The sequence below is a fragment of the Bos javanicus genome, chromosome 2 (genome assembly GCF_032452875.1).
Source record: "Bos javanicus breed banteng chromosome 2, ARS-OSU_banteng_1.0, whole genome shotgun sequence".
In the NCBI taxonomy this organism is placed as follows: domain Eukaryota; kingdom Metazoa; phylum Chordata; class Mammalia; order Artiodactyla; family Bovidae; genus Bos; species Bos javanicus.
In genome coordinates this window covers 84,475,551-84,496,163 of record NC_083869.1, presented here as the reverse complement: position 1 = coordinate 84,496,163, position 20,613 = coordinate 84,475,551, and the positions used below count along the sequence as shown (strand labels likewise).

Genomic DNA, 20,613 nt, shown 5'->3' with positions numbered 1-20,613 from the left:
GGGTGGATATGTACCACATCTTCTTTATCCATTCATCTGTCAAGGGACATTTAGGTTGGTTTCATGTCTTGGTTATTCATACCTTCCTGTGTTTGAATGAATCTAATTGTGGAGACATTAAAAACATTTAAGTAAAGATATTTAAGTAAAGATATTCCTTCACTGTTTCTTGTCTCCCAACCCTCACACACAACCCTCACACACTTAGTCTTTCTTTCCCTCTCTCCCTGTTTCTCAATACACACATTTACCTGCACATATATCTACATCAGGACCAACACTGTTTTTAAGGTATATATATGTATATATGTATATGTATATATATCACCCACCTTTTATTGTTTAAATAATGTATACTTTCCATCTAAAAGACAACTGTGCCTTTGACTCTTTATCAATGGTTACAAATACACAAACAAATGGACAGTCTTTTGTTATAAAATACCTTTGAATATAAGTTTTTAAGGTTTTAGGCAGATTTCAAATATTCCTTCAAATCCTTTCTTTTCCCTTTCTAGGTTATTCCAATGCTGCAAGAATTTATAACCAACAGATTGGGGCGTGCATTCATTGAACCACCCCCATTTGATCTCTCCAAGGCATTTGCAGACAGTAACTGCTGCGCACCCCTGATATTCGTACTGTCTCCTGGAGCGGATCCCATGGCTGCCCTTCTGAAATTTGCTGATGATCAGGTACCTTAAAACTCTATTGTTTTCAGCTGCTTGTGTCAATAAACTGTGGCTATTCAGACAGGGCATTCTCCTCTACTGCTCCCATAACTCAAGGACCCTTCTACTGTGGCATTCAGATGGTAATTGTTCTAGAAATAGATGGGAGTCACAGACACCATCTCCTAAAAGTGTAGATGAATAAGGATATAGGAGAAATGAATTCCAGGCAAACATTCCCACAGATTTCCTTAAATGAACTTGAATGGAAATTAGAGGCTATAGGCATTTTTACCTGAACTTTATGCAAGTAACCAAATTAGTTAAGATATAATTATTCAAAGATCTGGAGGAGACTGGGGTAAGTTCATCTCTTTATTCATAGTTTTCAGCTTTGAATTTTAGGAGTTGCTGCATGGTAGCAGGGCTGGTCCATCTCCTCATATTGAAAGTCTGTTTAACTTTTTTCTGCCTCTGATCTCAGCAATCAAAGACCCTACAGGATGTTTTGTTCGTTGCCATGACTGTTTCCTTCATGCTCTGGCTTGTGTTGTATCTGTTTATTGGCTTCTTAATCAGGAAAAGTTTTCTAGAGCTGTGTGTGCTTGGGAGCTCTGAGGGATGCAGCATGATTAAATTTTAATGTATTTAATATGAGCATTTCCTGTGATGATAATATTGATTCTTCTTCAAAATTTGATTTTAAATGACATCTTCACTATCCTCATACAGGGATATGGAGGAACAAAACTTAGCTCTTTATCTCTTGGTCAAGGCCAAGGGCCCATAGCAATGAAGATGTTAGAAAAAGCTGTCAAAGAAGGCACATGGGTTGTTCTTCAGAACTGTCACCTTGCCACCTCTTGGATGCCAACCCTCGAGAAAGTTTGCGAGGTAAAAATGCAAGCTTATTTTGATGAGATGGTCGTCTCCCAGTGTAATTAGTGATGCATATACCATTTAAATAACTCCACTCCTGTCCTGTGATTTGTGGGTTGCAGGTTTAGTGGCCTGGCTGGATTTTAGGGGAGGTGGGCTCAAGTTGGGAGTGGGAGGACAGCCCATGGCCAGGCCTTGCCTAATTCCTCCTACTAAGGGCGAGTTCTCATCCCATGGGTCAGAAATATCCTTCATCCAGAGGCACAGGCTCAAAGATAAGAATAAACCACAGGGCAAATAGAAAGCAATTTTTTACAGCAGTGGAGCAAAAACAATGAAAAAAGCTTTTCGGGGGAAATTCATGTGGCCCCTCTAAACTGGAAGGCTTCAGGATGTAACTTTTCTGAAATTCACTTGTCACCCACACAGCCTGTCACTCTGCCACAAAGGCTGAATCTGAAACCAGAAGAGCACTCCTCCCACCCACCTGTTGTAGTGGGTCATGATACTTCCCTCTCTTTGTGGTCAGAGATTCCAGAAAGAAAACCCCATGTAGCTCAGCTGAGTAAATAGAAAACCTGGCACTTGGTTTCAACAGAGAAAAATGTGTCCAAATAATTACCCATGACTCTAGCCCTCTCCTCACTTCCAGTCCTTCAGGCTTAAACTGATAGAACTTGCATTATCCAGACATCCACCTGACGCTAAGGAGCAGACTGTGGTGTTCTTTATGCCACTTGTCACCATTTTGCTTTGTCTGTCTCCCACTAGAATGTAAGCATGCACTGTTTTTGTTCCCTGGTTTACCTCTAGCACCTTGAATAATGCCTGGCTCATGGGACATAATCAGTCAATAATTACTGAACTTGTGAATGAATAATGCTTCACTGCTTAGAGCCTTTCCGTGGCTTTCCATTGTGTGAAGACAATGTTCATGCCCCCATCATGGTTTCTTCATCTGAGCATTGCCTGCTTCTCAGGCATTTCTGTCTTGACTTCTGTGCTCCAGCCACTTGGCCTTTTTTTCACGTTCATTGGGAGAACATGCTTTCTTGAGAATGTAGGCCTCCATAATAAATCTTATTTCTATCTGAAAAACTTCTTTAGTATTTTTTGCCTTACTAACATCTTCTCATGCTTTGGGCCTTATATTAGAGGCTTTATGTTTGTGCCTGTTTCCTCACAGTTCCTCTGTCTCTGGGCTGTTCTCTTGGCCTGTCAAATCATATCATATACCCATTAGAGAGTCAATGCAAGAGACAAGAGCTGCCTTCAATGATGAGTGAAGTTGACCCAAAGTCCCATGAGTCATGCCACCTAAGTCACCAGGCATAGGCCAGCCAGCAGGAGAAAAGGATGGCACCTTCACTGTTCATTAAAAAGCATCCTTCCAATCTCCCCACCCACCCCTTTACCACATGAATGCTCAAAATTTTTTTTTACTGATAGAGATTTGCAATTTAAAAAGCACAGATATGACTGACATGGACAGTTTGGAGGAGTTAGTGAAACAGGAGAGAGGGAAAGCCCGGTGATATTATTCCAAGGCCTGATAGTGCCTTCACAACAGTCATGAGCGTTCTGTCATCCTTTATCCTCCTAGCAGGCCTTACTGTCCCCATAAATAAGTATCACTAATAATGGTGTGGTTTAGTGCTTCAGGATACACCAGTTATTGTCTTTCAAACCTCCCCCTTTTTGTTCATCCCTCCTTGGCTTAATATTGATTTATCTGAGTGTGTGGCTTATTCTCACAGCTTGGCTACAGCAAGAGGACATCATTCTTAATATGGCTCTGGGGCAGAGAAGTATTTCTATAAATATTTCAGCAACAGCAGTGAAGACACAAGATTTTTTGAATGTCTTAGTCTTTGTCATGGCCAACTCTGAATTATGTAATACCTTTGTAAACTTTATGGTCATGTGTTTTAATTGTATCAGGGAAAGTGGCAACCCGCTGGGCCTTCCCAGTGACGTATGTCCTTTCAGTGGCAGTATTAGATTTTAAGGCTTTTGCCTTCAATTGCAGCAGTAACCCCTATTTTGTACAGCTGTTTCCTCCCACTTCTGGCCCACATGATCCAGAGATTTTCCTTCCATTTTATGTATCTTATATATCTGACTTTTTGTTTTTGTTGCAGGAGTTAAGCATAGAAACAACGCATCCAGATTTCCGAATTTGGCTGACAAGTTACCCATCTCCAAATTTCCCCGTGTCTGTGCTGCAGAATGGAGTGAAAATGACCAATGAAGCACCGAAAGGTTTACGGGCCAATATCATTCGCTCCTACCTCATGGACCCGATCTCTGACCCCGAGTTCTTTGGCAGCTGCAAAAAGCCTGTTAGTAATGGCTAAGTCTTGTTACCTCAGCCCCGTAAAGCAACTCAAGTGGCCCCCGGTGGTCCTGGATGTGTGTGCTGAGTAAAACTGCAAATTAAATAGGCCTCGTGCACTGCGGTGCAGTTGGTTTTGATTACTGATTATTGACTGTGCCGAAGTCAATTTTATTAATATTTTATTTTAATCTTACCACTAGGCTCATTCCTGCTCAGCTGATATCTAGTGGGGTATTATTAATTATGCAGCCTTCTATTTAGAAAGTCAGCTGCAAGCCATTCGCCATACAAATCTGCAAGGTTGGAGAATCCTGTTTCAGGATATTAGCTGAGCCCTTTGCTATTTGAAGCCATATCTTTAAATTAAAACATAAAAATATTTCCTCCATATAACTATAATGAGAGCTAAAATGATTTTACTCCCTGATTGATGGGACTCATAAGGGTCTTTTTTTTTTAGCATCACCAGGCAGGCAGGGAAGCCACCCACTGCTTTCATGATTAGAATTCTATGTGTGAATGTCTGTGACCTAAAATTGTTTCTCAGTGTTTTGCCATAATTAAAAATGAAAGAACTTCTTTTTAAGAGGGTTATGAACCATTGTAAGTTTTTGCCATTAAAAAACCCACACTCTTGATGTTGGAATATGTTTTAAATACACATCAAAAGAAAACATTAAGAATAAAGAAGTGCTTTCATTAAACAAAAGTCTGGGGTAATAAAAAAAGGGAGCCCGTATTTAAATGTAAGTCAGACCTTTATAGTTCAAGCCCTGCTGTATGACAAACTTTTGTATTGATTTGGCCCAGAGAGAGCAGGTTACTCCCAGGTAGGTGATGAGGGCATTTCTGCACATGATAGCTAGACAGAAGCCCTTTTGCAAAATGTCACTCCCTTCCTTCTAGATCCATAGGTCTCTCCGATAGTTGTCACAAACATGAGAAGTCCAGACATTTATGAACTGAAATTCAAACCAAAAATCTCAAATGCCGAAACAGCACACCATAGTTCATATATTTTAGTTTTTCATTTGGAAATAATTTTAAACTCACAGAAAAGTTGCAAATATAAAAGTAATATAAAGAACAGCCCTGTGCCCTTTACTTATATTTGCTTCCTGTTAACATGTACCATCTGCAGGAAAGTTAGATATGTCACTGCCCTTTATTCCTAGATAAATATTTCAGTCTTCTTATTTCTTAAGAACAGAGATATTACCTTATCCTATTACAGTTATTATTGTAGTATTATTTTAGCAGGGATACACTATTGTATCTAATCTACCCAAATTTGTGTTTGTGTCCCAAATTTGTCAGTTGATGAAGTAATGTCCTTTAGAACATTTTCCCTGATTTACCGGGGGATCGGTTCAGAGTTAGGATCACAGTTAGTTGCCATGGCTTTTTTGTCTCCTTTAATCTGGACCATTACCTCAGCCTTCCTTTGTCTTTGATGGCCCTGACATTTCTGAAGAATTCATCTCCCTGGACTGTTTTTAATAGAACATGTCTCACTCCTTGAGATTAGTTTTAGGTTACAAGTTCCGAGCCCCAGTGCGACAGGGGTGAAGTCATGTCCTCAGAGGCTTGTACTAGGAGGCATGCAATGCCCATTTATCTCTCACTGATGATACTAATTTTGATCCCCCAGACGAAGTATGGTTTGATTTCTTCACTCTATAATAACTGCTTTGTCCCTTGCAACGAATAATCTGTGAGAAGACACTTTGGATCATGAAGATATCCTCTTCCTCATCAAAATCTACCTGGGACCCAGATTTAGTAGTCAGTGATAATTCTTGCTGGACCCACTTATTTCCTCTGGTGATTCCAACTCCAGAACTCCCTCTGCATTTGACACTTGACATGCTGTTATCAGCAGCGGCCCTCCCTTCTATCTCATCTATTTATCTTTTATAGGTGTGAACTCATAAATTCTTTACATCTTCTCCAGTGGTTAGTAATTCATTACTATTCCTAAGGTTTTTGCTCAAGTTTTGTCCAGAATTGGTCAGCAGGAGCTGCTTTTGTCCTTGTTATAGGTCCCGTTGTTTATTACTATTATTTCTCTTTCTGTTATAAGCTGCTCCAGGCTGATCTGTACCCCAGTCTTGGAACCAGCCATTTTTCTGAAGAGCGCTGGTTCCTGTTTCATGGGGAATGGTATCAGAGACCAAGATTTGGGTGTTAGACATGTAGCATTTGTAGTTCTTATCCTTTTAGAGAGAACTTTGAAACATATACATGTAATCACAATATGTGTATGCAAATCTACATACACACATATAGTGCATACAGACAACCCCGTGCACACACAGACATTCATATACATGTTTTAGAAGTAACAAGTTCCTACCAGTACCTCCAATTTCTGTTGCTCTACCCTGGGTTCTTTTCAGCTTTTCTTCATTCCATATTCACATGTCCCTTCTTCAATGGTTAGAAGCCTGGCTCCCACCTCAACACATTTATTGATTTGCTCAGTTCTCTAATATATCCAGAAGAGTTGCAGAATCAGCACAGCATGTTTAACTTTGCTTCTCCCCACTCTGTGGTTAAACTTATGCTCCTTTCTGCTCATCTCACACTTTCCCTTTCAATTTTATTCCACGGGGGCAACCTTCACCCTGCCCTTGTTTAAAACTTTGGGCAGTCTCCTGGCTTTCCTGATTAGTGTCAGGTAATTAAATGACCTAGAGTCATTTTAAACTGCAGAGCCAGTCTTGAATCAGAAGTCAGAAGGTACAACATGATACATTAATTGATATTTCAACTTTTATTAAAAACAGGTTTCTACTCTCTAGTATCTCACCTTGAGCCTGGTGAGGCTTCATACCGTAGGGGAAAAAGGATAGAGTTGGCATCTTTCTCTTTTTTTGTTGAAGTGTAGTTTATTTATAATACTGTGCTAGTTTCAGGTATACAGCAAAATGATTAAGTTTTTTTCAGGTTATATTCCATTGTAGGTTATTATAATGAATATAATTCCTAAGTGCTATATAGTAAATCCATGTTGTTTATTTCATGTTTGAAAGTGAAAGTGTTAGTCACTCAGCCATATCTGACTCTTTGTGACCCCATGGACTGTAGCCCACCAGGCTCCTCTGTCCATGGAATTTCCAGGCAAGGATACTGAAGTGGGTTGTATTTCCTTCTCCAGGGGATCTCCCCCAGGGGTCACACCTGGGTCTTCTGCATTGCAACCAGGTTCTTTATTATCTGAGCCACCAGGGAGATTTATGTTTATTTTATGTTTACTAGTTTGTTGATCCCATACTCCTTCCTCTTTTCTTTGGTAACCATTAGTTTGTTTTCTGTGTCTGTGAGTCTGTTTCTGTTTTGTAGATAGATCTATTTGTTTTATTTTTTAGATTCCATATATAAGTGATATCATACTGTATTTGTTTTTCTCTATCTGACTTTTTTCACTAAGTAAAATATTTTCTAATTTCATCCATGTTGCTGCAAATGTCAATATTCCATTCTGTTCATGGCTGAGTGATACTCCATTGTGTATATGTATACATCATATCTTCTTAAGCCAATTATATGTTGATGGAAGCCTAGGTTGTTTCCATGTCTTGGCTGTTGTAAATAGGGCTGCCATGAACCCTATTGTAAAAAGAGTGCACGTATTATATCATTTTGAATTAAAATTTTCTTTTTCTTTCAGATATATACCCATAAATGGAATTGCCAGATCATATGGTAGTTCTATTTTTAATTTTTGAAGGAACCTCCGTACTGTTTTCCATAGTGGCTCTACCAATTTACATTCCTACCAACAGTGTACGAGGGTTCCCTTTTTTCCTCACTTTCTCCAGCGTTTGTTACTTGTTGTTACTTGATAGCCATTCTGACTGGTGTGAGGTGATAATACTGCATTGTGGTTTTGATTTACATTTCTCTAATAATTAGCAATGTTGAATATCTTTTCATGTGCCTGGAGCCCTTTTGACTTGGCTGGGATTTGAAGCTGACTGTTTCTGCCTTGTGAGTTCTCTCAGGGGTTCTTCCTTGGCTCCCTTTGCTGCTTGACTTCTCTGTGACTCCATCACCTCGGCAGCACCTCCCCTTCATCTGACTGTCTCCTCTCAGCCTTTGATTCTCCAGCCTTTGCTTGATACCAGCTCTTACTGTTGGGATTTCCTTGCCCCATGACATAAGTCCCCTTGAGAAGAAAAGCACTGAAATGACCACTGGCTGACATTCCTAGTCCAGCTCCCTGTCTGCTCCTTGGGATTCACTCCAGATTGGCCCATCATGTGAAGGAGAGCTACTGATTTCTGCACCAAAGTCCACAGTCCAAGGCCGTAGGCTGCTCCATACTCCTAGGCATGAATTTTTCATTTTTCCACTCTATCCCATGGAGAAGGCAATGGCACCCCACTCCAGTACTCTTGCCTGGAAAATCCCATGGACGGAGGAGCCTGGTAGGCTGCAGTCCATGGGGTCGCTAAGAGTCGGACATGACTGAGTGTCTTCACTTTCACTTTTCACTTTCATGCATTGGAGAAAGAAGTGGCAACCCACTCCAGTGTTCTTGCTTGGAGAATCCCAGGGACAGGGGAGCCTCATGGGCTGCCGTCCATGGGGTCGCCCAGAGTCAGACATGACTGAAGCGACTTAACAGCAGCAGCACTCTATCCCAGATGCAGGGTGCATGTATCAGCTCTCTGAGTGGCCCCATGAATTCTTTCCTGGTAGCTTGGACCCAACATACTCTTCTCCTCTTCCTGGATATAAGGACAAGGGGACTCCCAGTACAGCAGCTGCACTTTCCAAGGAAATCTCTTCACAAATCCTTTCTCAGGCTCTAGTTTGACCATTCTTATATCCTTGTGAAGGGTACAAATAATTAACATATTGCATTGTACATTCTGATTTCTGAATCAACACTGAATTTTTGTTTGACAGTGACTCTAGAACTGTTATGGGCTTCTCAGGTGGCTCAGGGGGTAAATAATCCACCTGCCAATGGAGAAGACACAGGAGATGCAGGTTCAGTCCCTGGGTCGGGAAGATCCCCTGGAGGAGGGCATGGCAACCCACTCCAATATTCTTACCTGGAGAATCCCATGGACAGAGGAGCATGGAGGGCTATAGTACATAGGGTTGGACATGACTGAAGCGACTGAACATGCACACACGTGTGCACATAGGACTTCTGGAGTAACATAAACACTGTGAGGCTCCCAAAACTTCTATCCAAAAGTGCTTATAGAGTTTCTCTATTGATTTGAACTATCTCCTTTGAAATTTCTCCATGGTGATCTGGGAACAAACATTGGAATTCATAGCTTTTGCCTCGCAGTGCTTAAGTTGAAATCCTCCAAAATCATATATATAATCATATATCTGGAGAAGGAAATGGCAACCCACTCCAGTATTCTTGCCTGGAGAATCCTATGGACAGAGGAGCCTGGTGGGCTACAGTCCATGGGGTTGCAAAGAGTCAGACACGACTGAGTGACTTCACACACACACACACATATATAAGGTAACATTGAATTAGACAAGCTCACTATACTTTCTGAAACCTGGTGTACGTGGAAGCTGTGTGTGTCAACTGAGCATGTATACAAATGAGCATATTTTTGCCTAAATAGCCAGTGAAAAAGTTAATTCTGTTTTAGTTTCACTTTGACATGGATATATTTATAAGCAAAAGTAATTACTTTGGTTTTAAAGTATGATAAGCATAATGCAATGTTGGGGAAGAAAGAATGATGCTATACCATTTCTTCTCATTACAGGAGGAATTCAAGAAACTACTATATGGCCTCTGTTTCTTTCATGCTTTGGTACAAGAGAGACGGAAGTTTGGCCCCCTGGGGTGGAATATTCCTTATGAGTTCAACGAGACTGATCTCAGAATCAGCGTACAGCAGCTGCACATGTTCCTGAATCAGTATGAGGTACTATAACAGTTACAGCAAGGACATTACCTGTTGTGCACTTTATCACAGAGTGTTTGTACAGTGAGCAGGGACGTCTGATTAATTTCTCCTTTTATAGAATGAATAGCAGGATATGCATTAGCTAACAGGGTTCTGAATGTATCGCAGTGGTCCACAGAGGAGGTGGGACCTAGGTAGCAATGAGAAGCTGTATCAGCTACTGCAGCCTTAAAACAAAGTTGCTGTCTCTTTGGAATTTAAAATTGTTCCTGTGCAGTTTATTTTTGTTTAAACAAATGAACAAGAGGATTTTTCCGTGAGGGGGAAAATAATGAATAGCAGGATAGTTTCCCAAAGTTTCTTTAAATAGGATTTTGTTGTAATAGGATATTATAAATGCCCTAGTAGGTAGTTAGGATGTAGTTTATCTATTAACAATATGTATTTTATCATTTATTTTGATACATAAACACCTATGGCAATTTGAAAATACTGTACGTATTTTGTAAAGGGTTTGGGAAGACCATACATCAGCCAGTCTCCAAAATAGAAAAAAAAAAAAAAAAGACTGATTTCCCTCTGTTCATGGCTTTATTTTGAGGGAAATGTCATAATACTATTTTTCTAGGGTTTGGGCCATTTGTCCCAGATGAGACAAACTACTTAAGCCAGTGGTGTTAACGTGAGGTATAGATCCTGGGAAGAAGCCCACAGCGTCATGTTGTCATATCAACCACATTTTGCCCCCTTGCTCTCCCTGCTCTATCTCTTCTCTCTATCTGTCTCTCTTGTTCTCTCTCTGTCACAGGCATGTGCACACACGCTTTTTCTCTCTTTGCTACTTATCAGTTGGATTTTAATGTTTGAATTAAAAATAAAAAACTGTTTGGGTAAGTCAGTCTAAGTGTCCTACACGACTTTTGTTCAGAATTATCTGGAAATCTTTTAATCAATCAAAAGTGTATCAAAAAAACACTTTAGTTTTTGAAACTTTTAGTGAATTGTGATTATTTTTTTAAAAAGGTTTATGAACAGGAAGTCACTGAATTCTTTTTCTATAAAGCAAAGGAAAAATCGAGCAAGATAAATAACAAGAGTTCAAATAACATATCTAAACTAAAATGAACATTTTATCTGGTCTTCTGTGTTTCTGTGGACAAATTTGTATTCTATACTGAAATGAAATAAGTTGAGAAGGCCTTTGATTTTGCAGCATTAAAATTTGGTGAAGCATTCAAAAGAAGCATAGGTTTGATGAACTTCTTTCTTATAATAATATTTATTTTAAAATTATACTAAGAATGGAGGCAAAAAGTATAATGATATAGTGCATGTGGAAGTATCTGAGGTAAAATAGAGTTTTCAATACAAACAGAAAGAACGAGGAGCTCCTTTAGCAATTTGTTCAAAAATCTGTAGAGTATATTCTAATTTAAAATATTATAAACCTATAGTGGAGTCAATTAAAAGTGTCAACAATTTAAAATTAAGTAACCATAAAATGAAACTTTGAAAAACATTATAGACAGTTTTACTTTAAAAATTAAAAATCTATGAGACCATATGAAGCAGAAATTTTATAATGATTGTCTTCAGTTTCTTTATAATTTTAAAAGCAGTGTTTGAATAGAACCACTTACAGGTCTGCCAGTATGAAAATAGATTTACTCACACACACACTACTTTTAAATTCCATATTACTAATCATCTTTAGTGCCCACGTTCATTCTCAAAGTGTTAAAATTTTTTGACAATAGTTTATTTGGTCACCCTAGCTTTTTAAGCATCTGAACACAAACAAGGAGGTAAACAACTCAATGGATGTGATCAGGGAAGGTTCCAGAGACGAGGAGTTGCTTAGGAGTCAATGAATAGAAGGTTTTCAGGTAGATGATATAAAGAAGCAGCAATAAAAAGGTTTAAAAAAGTACAAATAGGTGAAAAGGTTTGGTGAAGGATAAGTGATTTGCAACAGTTACAACTGGACATGGAACAACAGACTGGTTCCAAATAGGAAAAGGAGTATGTCAAGGCTGTATATTGTCACCCTGCTTATTTAATTTACATGCAGAGTACATCATGAGAAACGCTGGACTGGAAGAAACACAAGCTGGAATCAAGATTGCCAGGAGAAATGTCCATCATCTCAGATATGCAGATGACACCACCCTTATGGCAGAAAGTGAAGAGGAACTAAAAAGCCTCTTGATGAAAGTGAAAGAGGAGAGTGGAAAAGTTGGCTTAAAGCTCAACATCCAGAAAACTAAGATCATGGCATCTGGTCCCATCACTTCATGGGAAATAGATGGGGAAACAGTGGAAACAGTGTCAGACTTTATTTTTCTGGGCTCCAAAATCACAGTAGATGGTGATTGCAGCCATGAAATTAAAAGACGCTTACTCCTTGGAAGGAAAGTTTTGACCAACCTAGATAGCATATTCAAAAGCAGAGACATTACTTTGCCAACAAAGGTCCGTCTAGTCAAGGCTATGGTTTTTCCAGTAGTCATGTATGGATGTGAGAGTTGGACTGTGTAGAAAGCTGAGAGCTGAAGAATTGATGCTTTTGAACTGTGGTGTTGGAGAAGACTCTTGAGAGTCCCTTGGACTACAAGGAAATCCAACCAGTCCATTCTGAAGGAGATCAGCCCTAGGTGTTCTTTGGAAGGAATGATGCTAAAGCTGAAACTCCAGTACTTTGGCCACCTCATGCGAAGAGTCATTAGAAAAGACTCTGATGCTGGGAGGGACTGGGGGCAGGAGGAGAAGGGGACAAGAGAGGATGAGATGGCTGGATGGCATCACTGACTCGATGGACGTGAGTTTGGGTGAACTCCGGGAGTTGGTGTTGGACAGGGAGGCCTGGCGTGCTGCGATTCATGGGATCACAGAGAGTCGGACACGGCTGAGCGACTGAACTGAACTGAAGTGATTTGGAGCATCCTTGTATGCCATGCTAACTGATTGGGAATTATTATATTGTTATTGGTCTCCTCTTAGGAGAGCATTTGCATTTTAGAAGGACCACTGTAGCAACAGAGTAGACTTAGATGACAGGCTAGTTTTGGGTGATGTGAGTTGAATTGTGTCCCCTATGCCAAAAGATATGTTGAAGTTGTAATCCATGGTACCTCGGACTGTGAGCTTATTTAGGAATGGAGTTGTTGCAGATATTATCAAGTAAGCTAAGATGAGGTCATACTGGAATAGGGTGGATCCTTAATAGAATATGACTGATATCGTAAATAAACCTTCCCTGATCACATCCAGTGAGTTCTTACCTCCTTGTTTGTGTTCAGAAGTTTAAAAAGCTAGAGTGACCAAATAAACTATTGTCAAAAAACTGTTAACACTTTGAGAATGAACGTGGGCATGAAAGATAATTAGTAATATGAAATTTTAAAATATTGTGTGTGTATTATGTGTGTGTGTGTGTGTGTGTGTATGATTCATAGCGGGACATTTGCGTACACAGAAAAGATAGCCAGAGGCAGAGATTAGAATTATGCAGTGACAAACTAAGGAACACCTGGGGCTACAGAAGCTGGAAGAGGCAAGAAAGGATCCTCTTAGAAGTTTTGGAGGGAGTGTGGCCCTGCCAACACCTTGATTTCAAACTTTTAGCCTCCAGCACTATCAGGCAATGAATTTCTCTTGTTTTAAGCCGTCTATTGGGAGACCTAGGGAACTAATACAGAAGACCATCACAATAACCCATGCAAGAGATGCTGAGAGTTTAAACTAAATCATTTGGACTAGGATGGGAAATGTGGAAGAGATATAATAGATATGTAGGGACAAGGATTGAAATGACCTAGATATTAAATGGTAAAGGGTTAGGAAGAAGTCTCTTAAAGTCATGTTTTAGGTCTCAGTTGGTGGTCCATCCACTTATTTATCCAGACAGGAAATAGTACCAGGAATTAATAGTTGTATAGTAGATGGGTTAGTGAAATGGGGATGGTTGAGTGGATAAATAATTTAGTCTTGTACATTTTATACATCTGAGATATCTAGGTTGATAACCATGATATTTGATAGGCTTTTGGCATATAGATATAAAGCCCAGGAAAAGAAAGCACAAATAGAAAGCTGTAAGTTGTTAATGTGTAGGGAGAAGCCTGAGAACACCTGAGATTTAAAAGAAAGGCCGGGTAGAGTAAAAATGAACTAAAGCCTGACTGCTGGTGAGCATCCAGTGTCAGTAGTAGGAGAGAGGACAGGAGAAATGGAAAGTGCAGACAGAGCAGCCAGAAGAAAAGGTGAGAGAGCACACTGAGTAAATAAGGAATATCAGGGATTGTCTGTCATAGCAAATGCTACAGGGACTCTCTCACTGACATACAGAACTGACTGACCAGATTCCTGCTGTTAAATGACAATTGAGCAGCACTTCCCATTCCTCCAACAGAGTAATCATACAACAAACCGAACAAAACTGCTATGCACTCATCTCATATAACCCATCAAGAGATACAGAGATTTTTTTTTTTTTTGAGGAATGTGATTCACAGTTCCCTTTGATATTGAATCTAATGTGATTCTTCTTCAGCAATCAAAATTTTGTTCTTTGTATTGAAGTGCAATTTACCCGCAATATTCTATTAGTTTCAGGTATACAACATGATTCAACATTTGTATATATTGCAAAATGACTGCCACAATACTTCTGGTTATCTGTCACCATAGAACTAAAAAAAAATTTTTCTTGTGATGAAAACTTTTAAGATTTACTTTCTTAGCAACTATCAAATTTGTAATATGATATTACTAATGTCACGATGCCGTACATAGATCCCCTGAATTATAACTGGAATGTGTGTCTTAGTCTTTTTTACTCATTTTGCCTTCCCCGCAACCCCTTGCCCCATGGTAGTCATCCATCTATTCTCTGTATCTGTAAGTTTTGTTTTGTTCATTTTTTTTTAAGAGTCTACATTTAAGTGAAATCATACAGTATTTGTCTTATCTCACTTATTTCACTTAATACCCTCAAGATCCATTCATTTTGTCACAAATGGCAAGACTGCATTCTTTTTATGGCTGAGTAGTATTCCATTGTGTATTCACATCTAGTTCACATCTCCTTTATCCATTCATCCATCAATGAACACTTACATTGCTTCCATGTCTTGGCTATTTAAATAATGCTGCAATAGACATAGGGGTGTATATAGCCTTTCAAATTAGTGCTTTCATTTTCTTTGAATAAATACCCAGAAGTGGAATTGCTGAGTCATATGGTGGTTCTATTTCAAAACATTTTTTGAGGAACCTCCATACTGTTTTCCACAATGGCTGCACCAATTTACATTCCCACCAACATATGTATTATTTCTTGTCTTTTGATAATAACCATTCTGACCAATGTGAAAGAACATCTCATTGTGATTTTGATTTGCATTTTCCTGGTGATTAGTGATGCTGAGTATCTTTCCATGTGCCTGTTGGCCACCTGTATGTCTTCTTTGGAAAAATATCTATTCAGATCCTCTGCCCATCCTTTAATCAGATCATTTGGGTTTTGTTATTGAGCTGTATGAATTCTTTATATATATATATTAATTTTTTAAGTGAATAGGAAAAATTATAAAAGAAGAAAATGCAAGTAGGTATATATAATGTACTTGGCTGATGGGTAATTCCCAGAGGTGTGTGTATGTCATTGTGTGTATGTGACTGTGTGTGAATAAAAGTCCCACCCCTCACTGTCACCCTAACTTCACCCCAAAGCAACCAGTTTCACAGTAAGCCCTGTCCAGACTTCTTGTGCACAAATAGTTAACATATATACATATGTATAGTATATGCACAAATTTTCCTCAAAAACATAATCGTATTTGCATATCATTTTCAGCTTGCTGTTCTTACTCACATATGTTGTGGACAATCATAGTAGAGATCTTTGTCTCAATGGCTGCATACACAGCTTCTCCTTTTTGACTATCAGGATTTTATTTCCTTTTTATTTCTTACTATTCAGTAATGGTGGTGATGGTTTAGTTGCTAAGTCGTGTCTGACTCTTGTGACCCCATGAGCAGTAGCCCGCCAGGCTCCTCGGTCCATGGGATTCTCCAGGCAAGAATATTGGAGTGGGTTGCCATTTCCTTCTCCAGGGGATCTACCCAACCTAGGAATTGAACCTGGGTCTTCTGTATTGCAGAAAGATTCTTTACCAACTGAGCTATGAGGGAAGCCCTCCACTATTCAATAATAAGCAGAGTTAAAATGAGTAACTTCATATATTAATATAACCTTGCATACTCATTGCCTGATTCTACACTCTCTCCCAGTCCATGGTCTCAACCCTCTTTTTACAATGAAGCAGGGAAGCAGTCCCAGCATAGAGCTGCTATTTCTACAACCCCAGACGATGGACCTGGGCCTCTAAGAGAACACATTCCTGGGTTTGATTGATTGGCCCTGTTGTGATGAAGCAGCTGAGATAAACACCAGTTTACCCATCAGTTCTCAGGGGAATGTTGGCAGGTTTAACCCTTTATACGTAAATCAAATTCTTCTCTCTCCAGATATCATTTTATGTCTGCCTCACAAAGCACTCCCAGGGGCCAACTCATCCTCATATACTAACTATTTAATTTGTGCAGGAGTTTTTTTTTTACCACAGTTTTATGACCTATCAGCAAGGCAAACCCAAGCAGTGCCTGCATCTGCAAACTCCCCTCATCACCATGCCGGCTTCTCCCTCCTGGTTCTGCTTGTTTCTCGACCAGGTCTTGGTCCTGAGGTGTTCTCCTAAATTCACTACCTTCCCTTCCAGTTCTACCAGAGAACTAGTCTCAAAATTCCCAACCCTGAATTCAGTAAATTCTTCCTGTGTAATTAGTACCACCTATTCTTTCCAAAAGCTATTTTTTTCTGTTGAAAGGATTCCTCAAAGTGGATCACTGGGATGTACGATGTATACACTTAAACCTTTAGCAGATAACTGCAGGAAGATGTGTAGAACAACAACAAAAAAAAGCGATAGGAAAATATCCTAAAGTAAAAATTTTCTATATTTTAGTAGCAAACATTTAAAAACATCGCTATAATAAAAAGCCATAAACAATTAAACATCATAAAAACAAAAGACAAGACGACTTGGAGAAAATATCTAAAATTTGTATAACAAACTGATTCTATATCTTTATAGAACTTTTAATAATAAGAACAAAGATACTCATGTGAGGAAAACAAAAGAAAAAAGTGGATTATTTAACAATAAGAAATACAAGTGGCAAATAAATATTTCTCAAATGTCAGTATCAAAAATAAAATTAAGATATGTAGCGTACAGTATGGTGACTATTGTTAAACTATACTGCATATTTGAAAGTGGCTAAAGAAAACAGATCTTAAAAGTTCTCAACACAAAAAAATTTTTGTAACTGTGATGATGAATGTTAAATGAGCTTGTTGTTATCATGTCACAGTACATACAAATACCAAATCATTATGTGGCATACCTGAAACAAATATGTTATATGTCAATTATATCTCAAAAATTAATTTAAAAATTAAAAACAATTCTATTGCTTAATTATCATTTTATCTAAATGATAACAGTTTTGTTGTGAGCAGTGAGAGAGAATTCTTTATATTTCTGGTGGGTATGTAAGTATTTAGGCTTCCCTGTTAGCTCATCTGGTAAAGAATCTGCCTGCAATGCAGGAGACCTCTGTCAGGAAGATCCCTTGGAGGAGGGCATGGCAACCCACTCCAGTATTCTTGCCCGGAAATCCCCATGGACAGAGAAGCCTGGGGGCACAAAGAGTTGGACATGACTGAGCAACTAAGCACAACACATGTAAGTATTTATGGTTAAGCTAAATAAAATTGCAATATGAAAAATCAGTTTATTTGCATTCATAAACATTTAGAAATTATGTATATTAGTGAATACAATAAGAAAGCAAAGTAACAGGGAAAAATATCTCTACAAATTTGATGGTCAATTTATAAAAGAGTTTATACAAATAAAATAAAACTATTAAAACTTTAATTGAAAAAATGGATAGGAGGCTACTTCATAGGAGAACAAATGTTATTAGAAATTAAAAGATCGTAAATTTTATTAGTATTTTAGAAAATGCAAATGAACATAGTATTATCTTTGGGCAATCAAATTATCAAAGATTTTAGAACTGTTTTAGCAACTACACTTGCTAAGCTTGCTACACTAGTCTTTCAGGAAAGTAGTTTGATAACATTAATCAATTGCTTTTTATAAATTCCTTTCCATTGATGTTATAATTTCCTTTTTAGGAATCTAGACTAAAGAATCATTAGAAAATTTAAGAAATGTATATTTAGTGAAACATAAGTTAACAAAGTAGAAAATTAGGAGCCACTAAAGTCTTTAATGTTAGAATATGATTATTAAGATAGTACTTCCCAGTGGCTCAGAGGTTAAAGCGTCTGCCTGCAATGCCAGAGACCTGGGTTCCCAGGTTCGATCCCTGGGTCAGGAAGATCCTCTGGAGAAGGAAATGGCAACCCACTCCAGTATTCTTGCCTGGAGAATCCCATGGATGGAGGAGCCTGGTAGGCTACAGTCCATGGGGTCGCAAAGAGTTGGACACTACTGAGCGACTTCACTTCACTTCATTAAGATAATATTTTCATATACTATTTTAAGGAACAGTAAAATATATAATGAGATTTGGTGAAAAATTATATGCAAAATTGTACATACAGTATGATTCCAGTTGCCAAAATATCAATATATACAGGTATAAAAAGGTGGTGAAGGAAATTAAAACTGATTGTCTCAGATTTGATTGGTTTTGAACGTCACTTAGCAGTGCTGGATTTTCAAGGATGGGATTATGTTCTAATTTATTTTGCATCAGGCACATAGTAGGTGGTCCACTAATGCTGGTCGAATAGTAGGTGAGTTCACAAGTTAGGAATCTTCCCTGGTGGCTCAGACGGTAAAGCGTCTGCCTACAAGCCTACCATGTAGGAGACCCGAATTCAATCCCTCCTCCGGAAGATCTCCTGGAGAAGGAAATGGCACCCCAGTCCAGTACTCTTGCCTGGAAAATCCCATGGATGGTGGAACCTGGTAGGCTACAGTCCGTGGGGTCGCAAAGAGTCGGACACGACTGAGCGACTTCACTTTATCACAAGTTATAGAGGATTTCTTTTCTTTGTACTGACGGATTGAAAATGACAGACCACAAAAAGAGAGAGACCCTGGGAAAAATCACAGCAAATTAGCTGGGAAGTGAACATATAAAGGGAAACTGTGGTGATGCAAATGTTTTGTAAACTGTTTAATAACATGAGCAAACAAGAAACACTGTTTTGTATGATGTGGGACTGCTAAGTCTTGCCTGGTTGAGCAACTCGAGCTCTCTATAGGAACTGCCCTACGACGCCCTACGCTACATGACCGGCGAGTGCAATTACGGCGGCCGCGTGACTGACGACTGGGACCGGCGCACGCTGCGCAGCATCCTAAACAAATTCTTCAACCCGGAATTAGTTCAGAATCCGCACTATAAATTCGACTCCAGTGGCATCTATTTTGCGCCTCCTTCTGGGGATGTAAGTACATATGCTCTTCAAGAAAACTGAAAGCCGTAAAGCATGAAATTCCTCTGATACAGAAAATGGTGAATTTTTTTCCAGTGGCCTTTTTTTTTTTTTTGGTTAACTATTGTGTGACCTTCAGTCTTACAGGGACAGAGCAAACCCTATGCAAAGATGGAGTTAGTGGCTTCCTGTTTGCTGTAATGTGAGGACTATCAGAAACGTTCCTCACCCAAGGATGTCTTCCTTGGTGACCTGAAATTCTTACTGTGAATTCAGTCCTTTGGGTCAAAAGACATTGGCCCCATTTAAAATGGAAATACACATGAGAAGGGAGTTACAAAATAGTATTAACCGTAATAGTTAATATGTAGATCATGCTTAATTATTTACAAAGCAGTTACATGTAATTATCTCGTTAGAGCATCAAATTAACATTGATGCTATTATTCCTTCTCTTTTACAAGGAAGAAAGTAAGTTCACTAAACTTAAATGACTTGCCCAAGATCCCAAAGGTAGAAAGGGACAGAGCATCACATCTGCTTCACAAGACCAAGGTTGTCGGCTCCTATTTTTTCCAGTCCTGTCTAACAGATGCATTTGCCTTCAGATTATCACAAGTAGACTTCTGGGGACTGCCAGTATAATTAAATTGGTTCTCATTTTATTCCCAGAAGTCAAAAGGGCACATATTGAAAGTTAAACACATAGCCGCAGGCAACAAAGGCGCATACCTTGACTCCACATCCACTTGGAAGAGTTCTAGCTGAGGGCAGACACTGAGAGAGAAGAGAAACACCAGTACCAGAGTCCAGGTCACAGATTGGGTGGGGCAAGTCAACACAGGGCGTCATGGTAACAGGATTTCCAGTGATGAATCGGAAAGTAAGAAGATGGCAAGATAAAGTCAGGTTGTGTAATTAGCCCCATATTGAAAAATCATCAATGACCAACTGCCCCACCTCACTGTATGTGTATGTGTATATATATTTGTATATGTATATATATGAATGTGTATAATTATACATATCCTTCCCTGATTATACATATCTTCCCTGGTGGCTCAGATGGTAAAGAATCCGCCCTCAATAAGGGAGACCTGAGTTCGATCCCTGGGTTGGGAAGTTCCCCTGGAGGAGGGCATGACAACCCACTCCAGTATTCTTGCATAGAGAATCCCCTTGGACAGAGTAGCATGGCAGGCTACAGTCCACGGGGCTGCAAAGAGTTGGACATGACTGAGCGACTAAGCGCATATGAGCATCAAGAGAAGTATGGAATCT

At 39.1% G+C, this 20,613-nt stretch overlaps 1 protein-coding gene across 4 annotated transcripts in view; it reads left to right on the top strand.

Moving 5' to 3' along the window:
- The window catches only part of DNAH7 (dynein axonemal heavy chain 7), a 252,750-nt gene that overhangs the window by 214,879 nt on the left and 17,258 nt on the right, over positions 1 to 20,613 (top strand). For 2 of the 4 annotated variants that reach the window (XM_061440686.1, XM_061440708.1), the window contains 5 exons: positions 519 to 695; positions 1,404 to 1,565; positions 3,692 to 3,892; positions 9,645 to 9,806; positions 19,159 to 19,344. In XM_061440686.1, the coding sequence (XP_061296670.1) occupies positions 519 to 695; positions 1,404 to 1,565; positions 3,692 to 3,892; positions 9,645 to 9,806; positions 19,159 to 19,344 (888 nt within the window). The other 2 variants (XM_061440716.1, XM_061440697.1) reach the window with 2 other exon arrangements.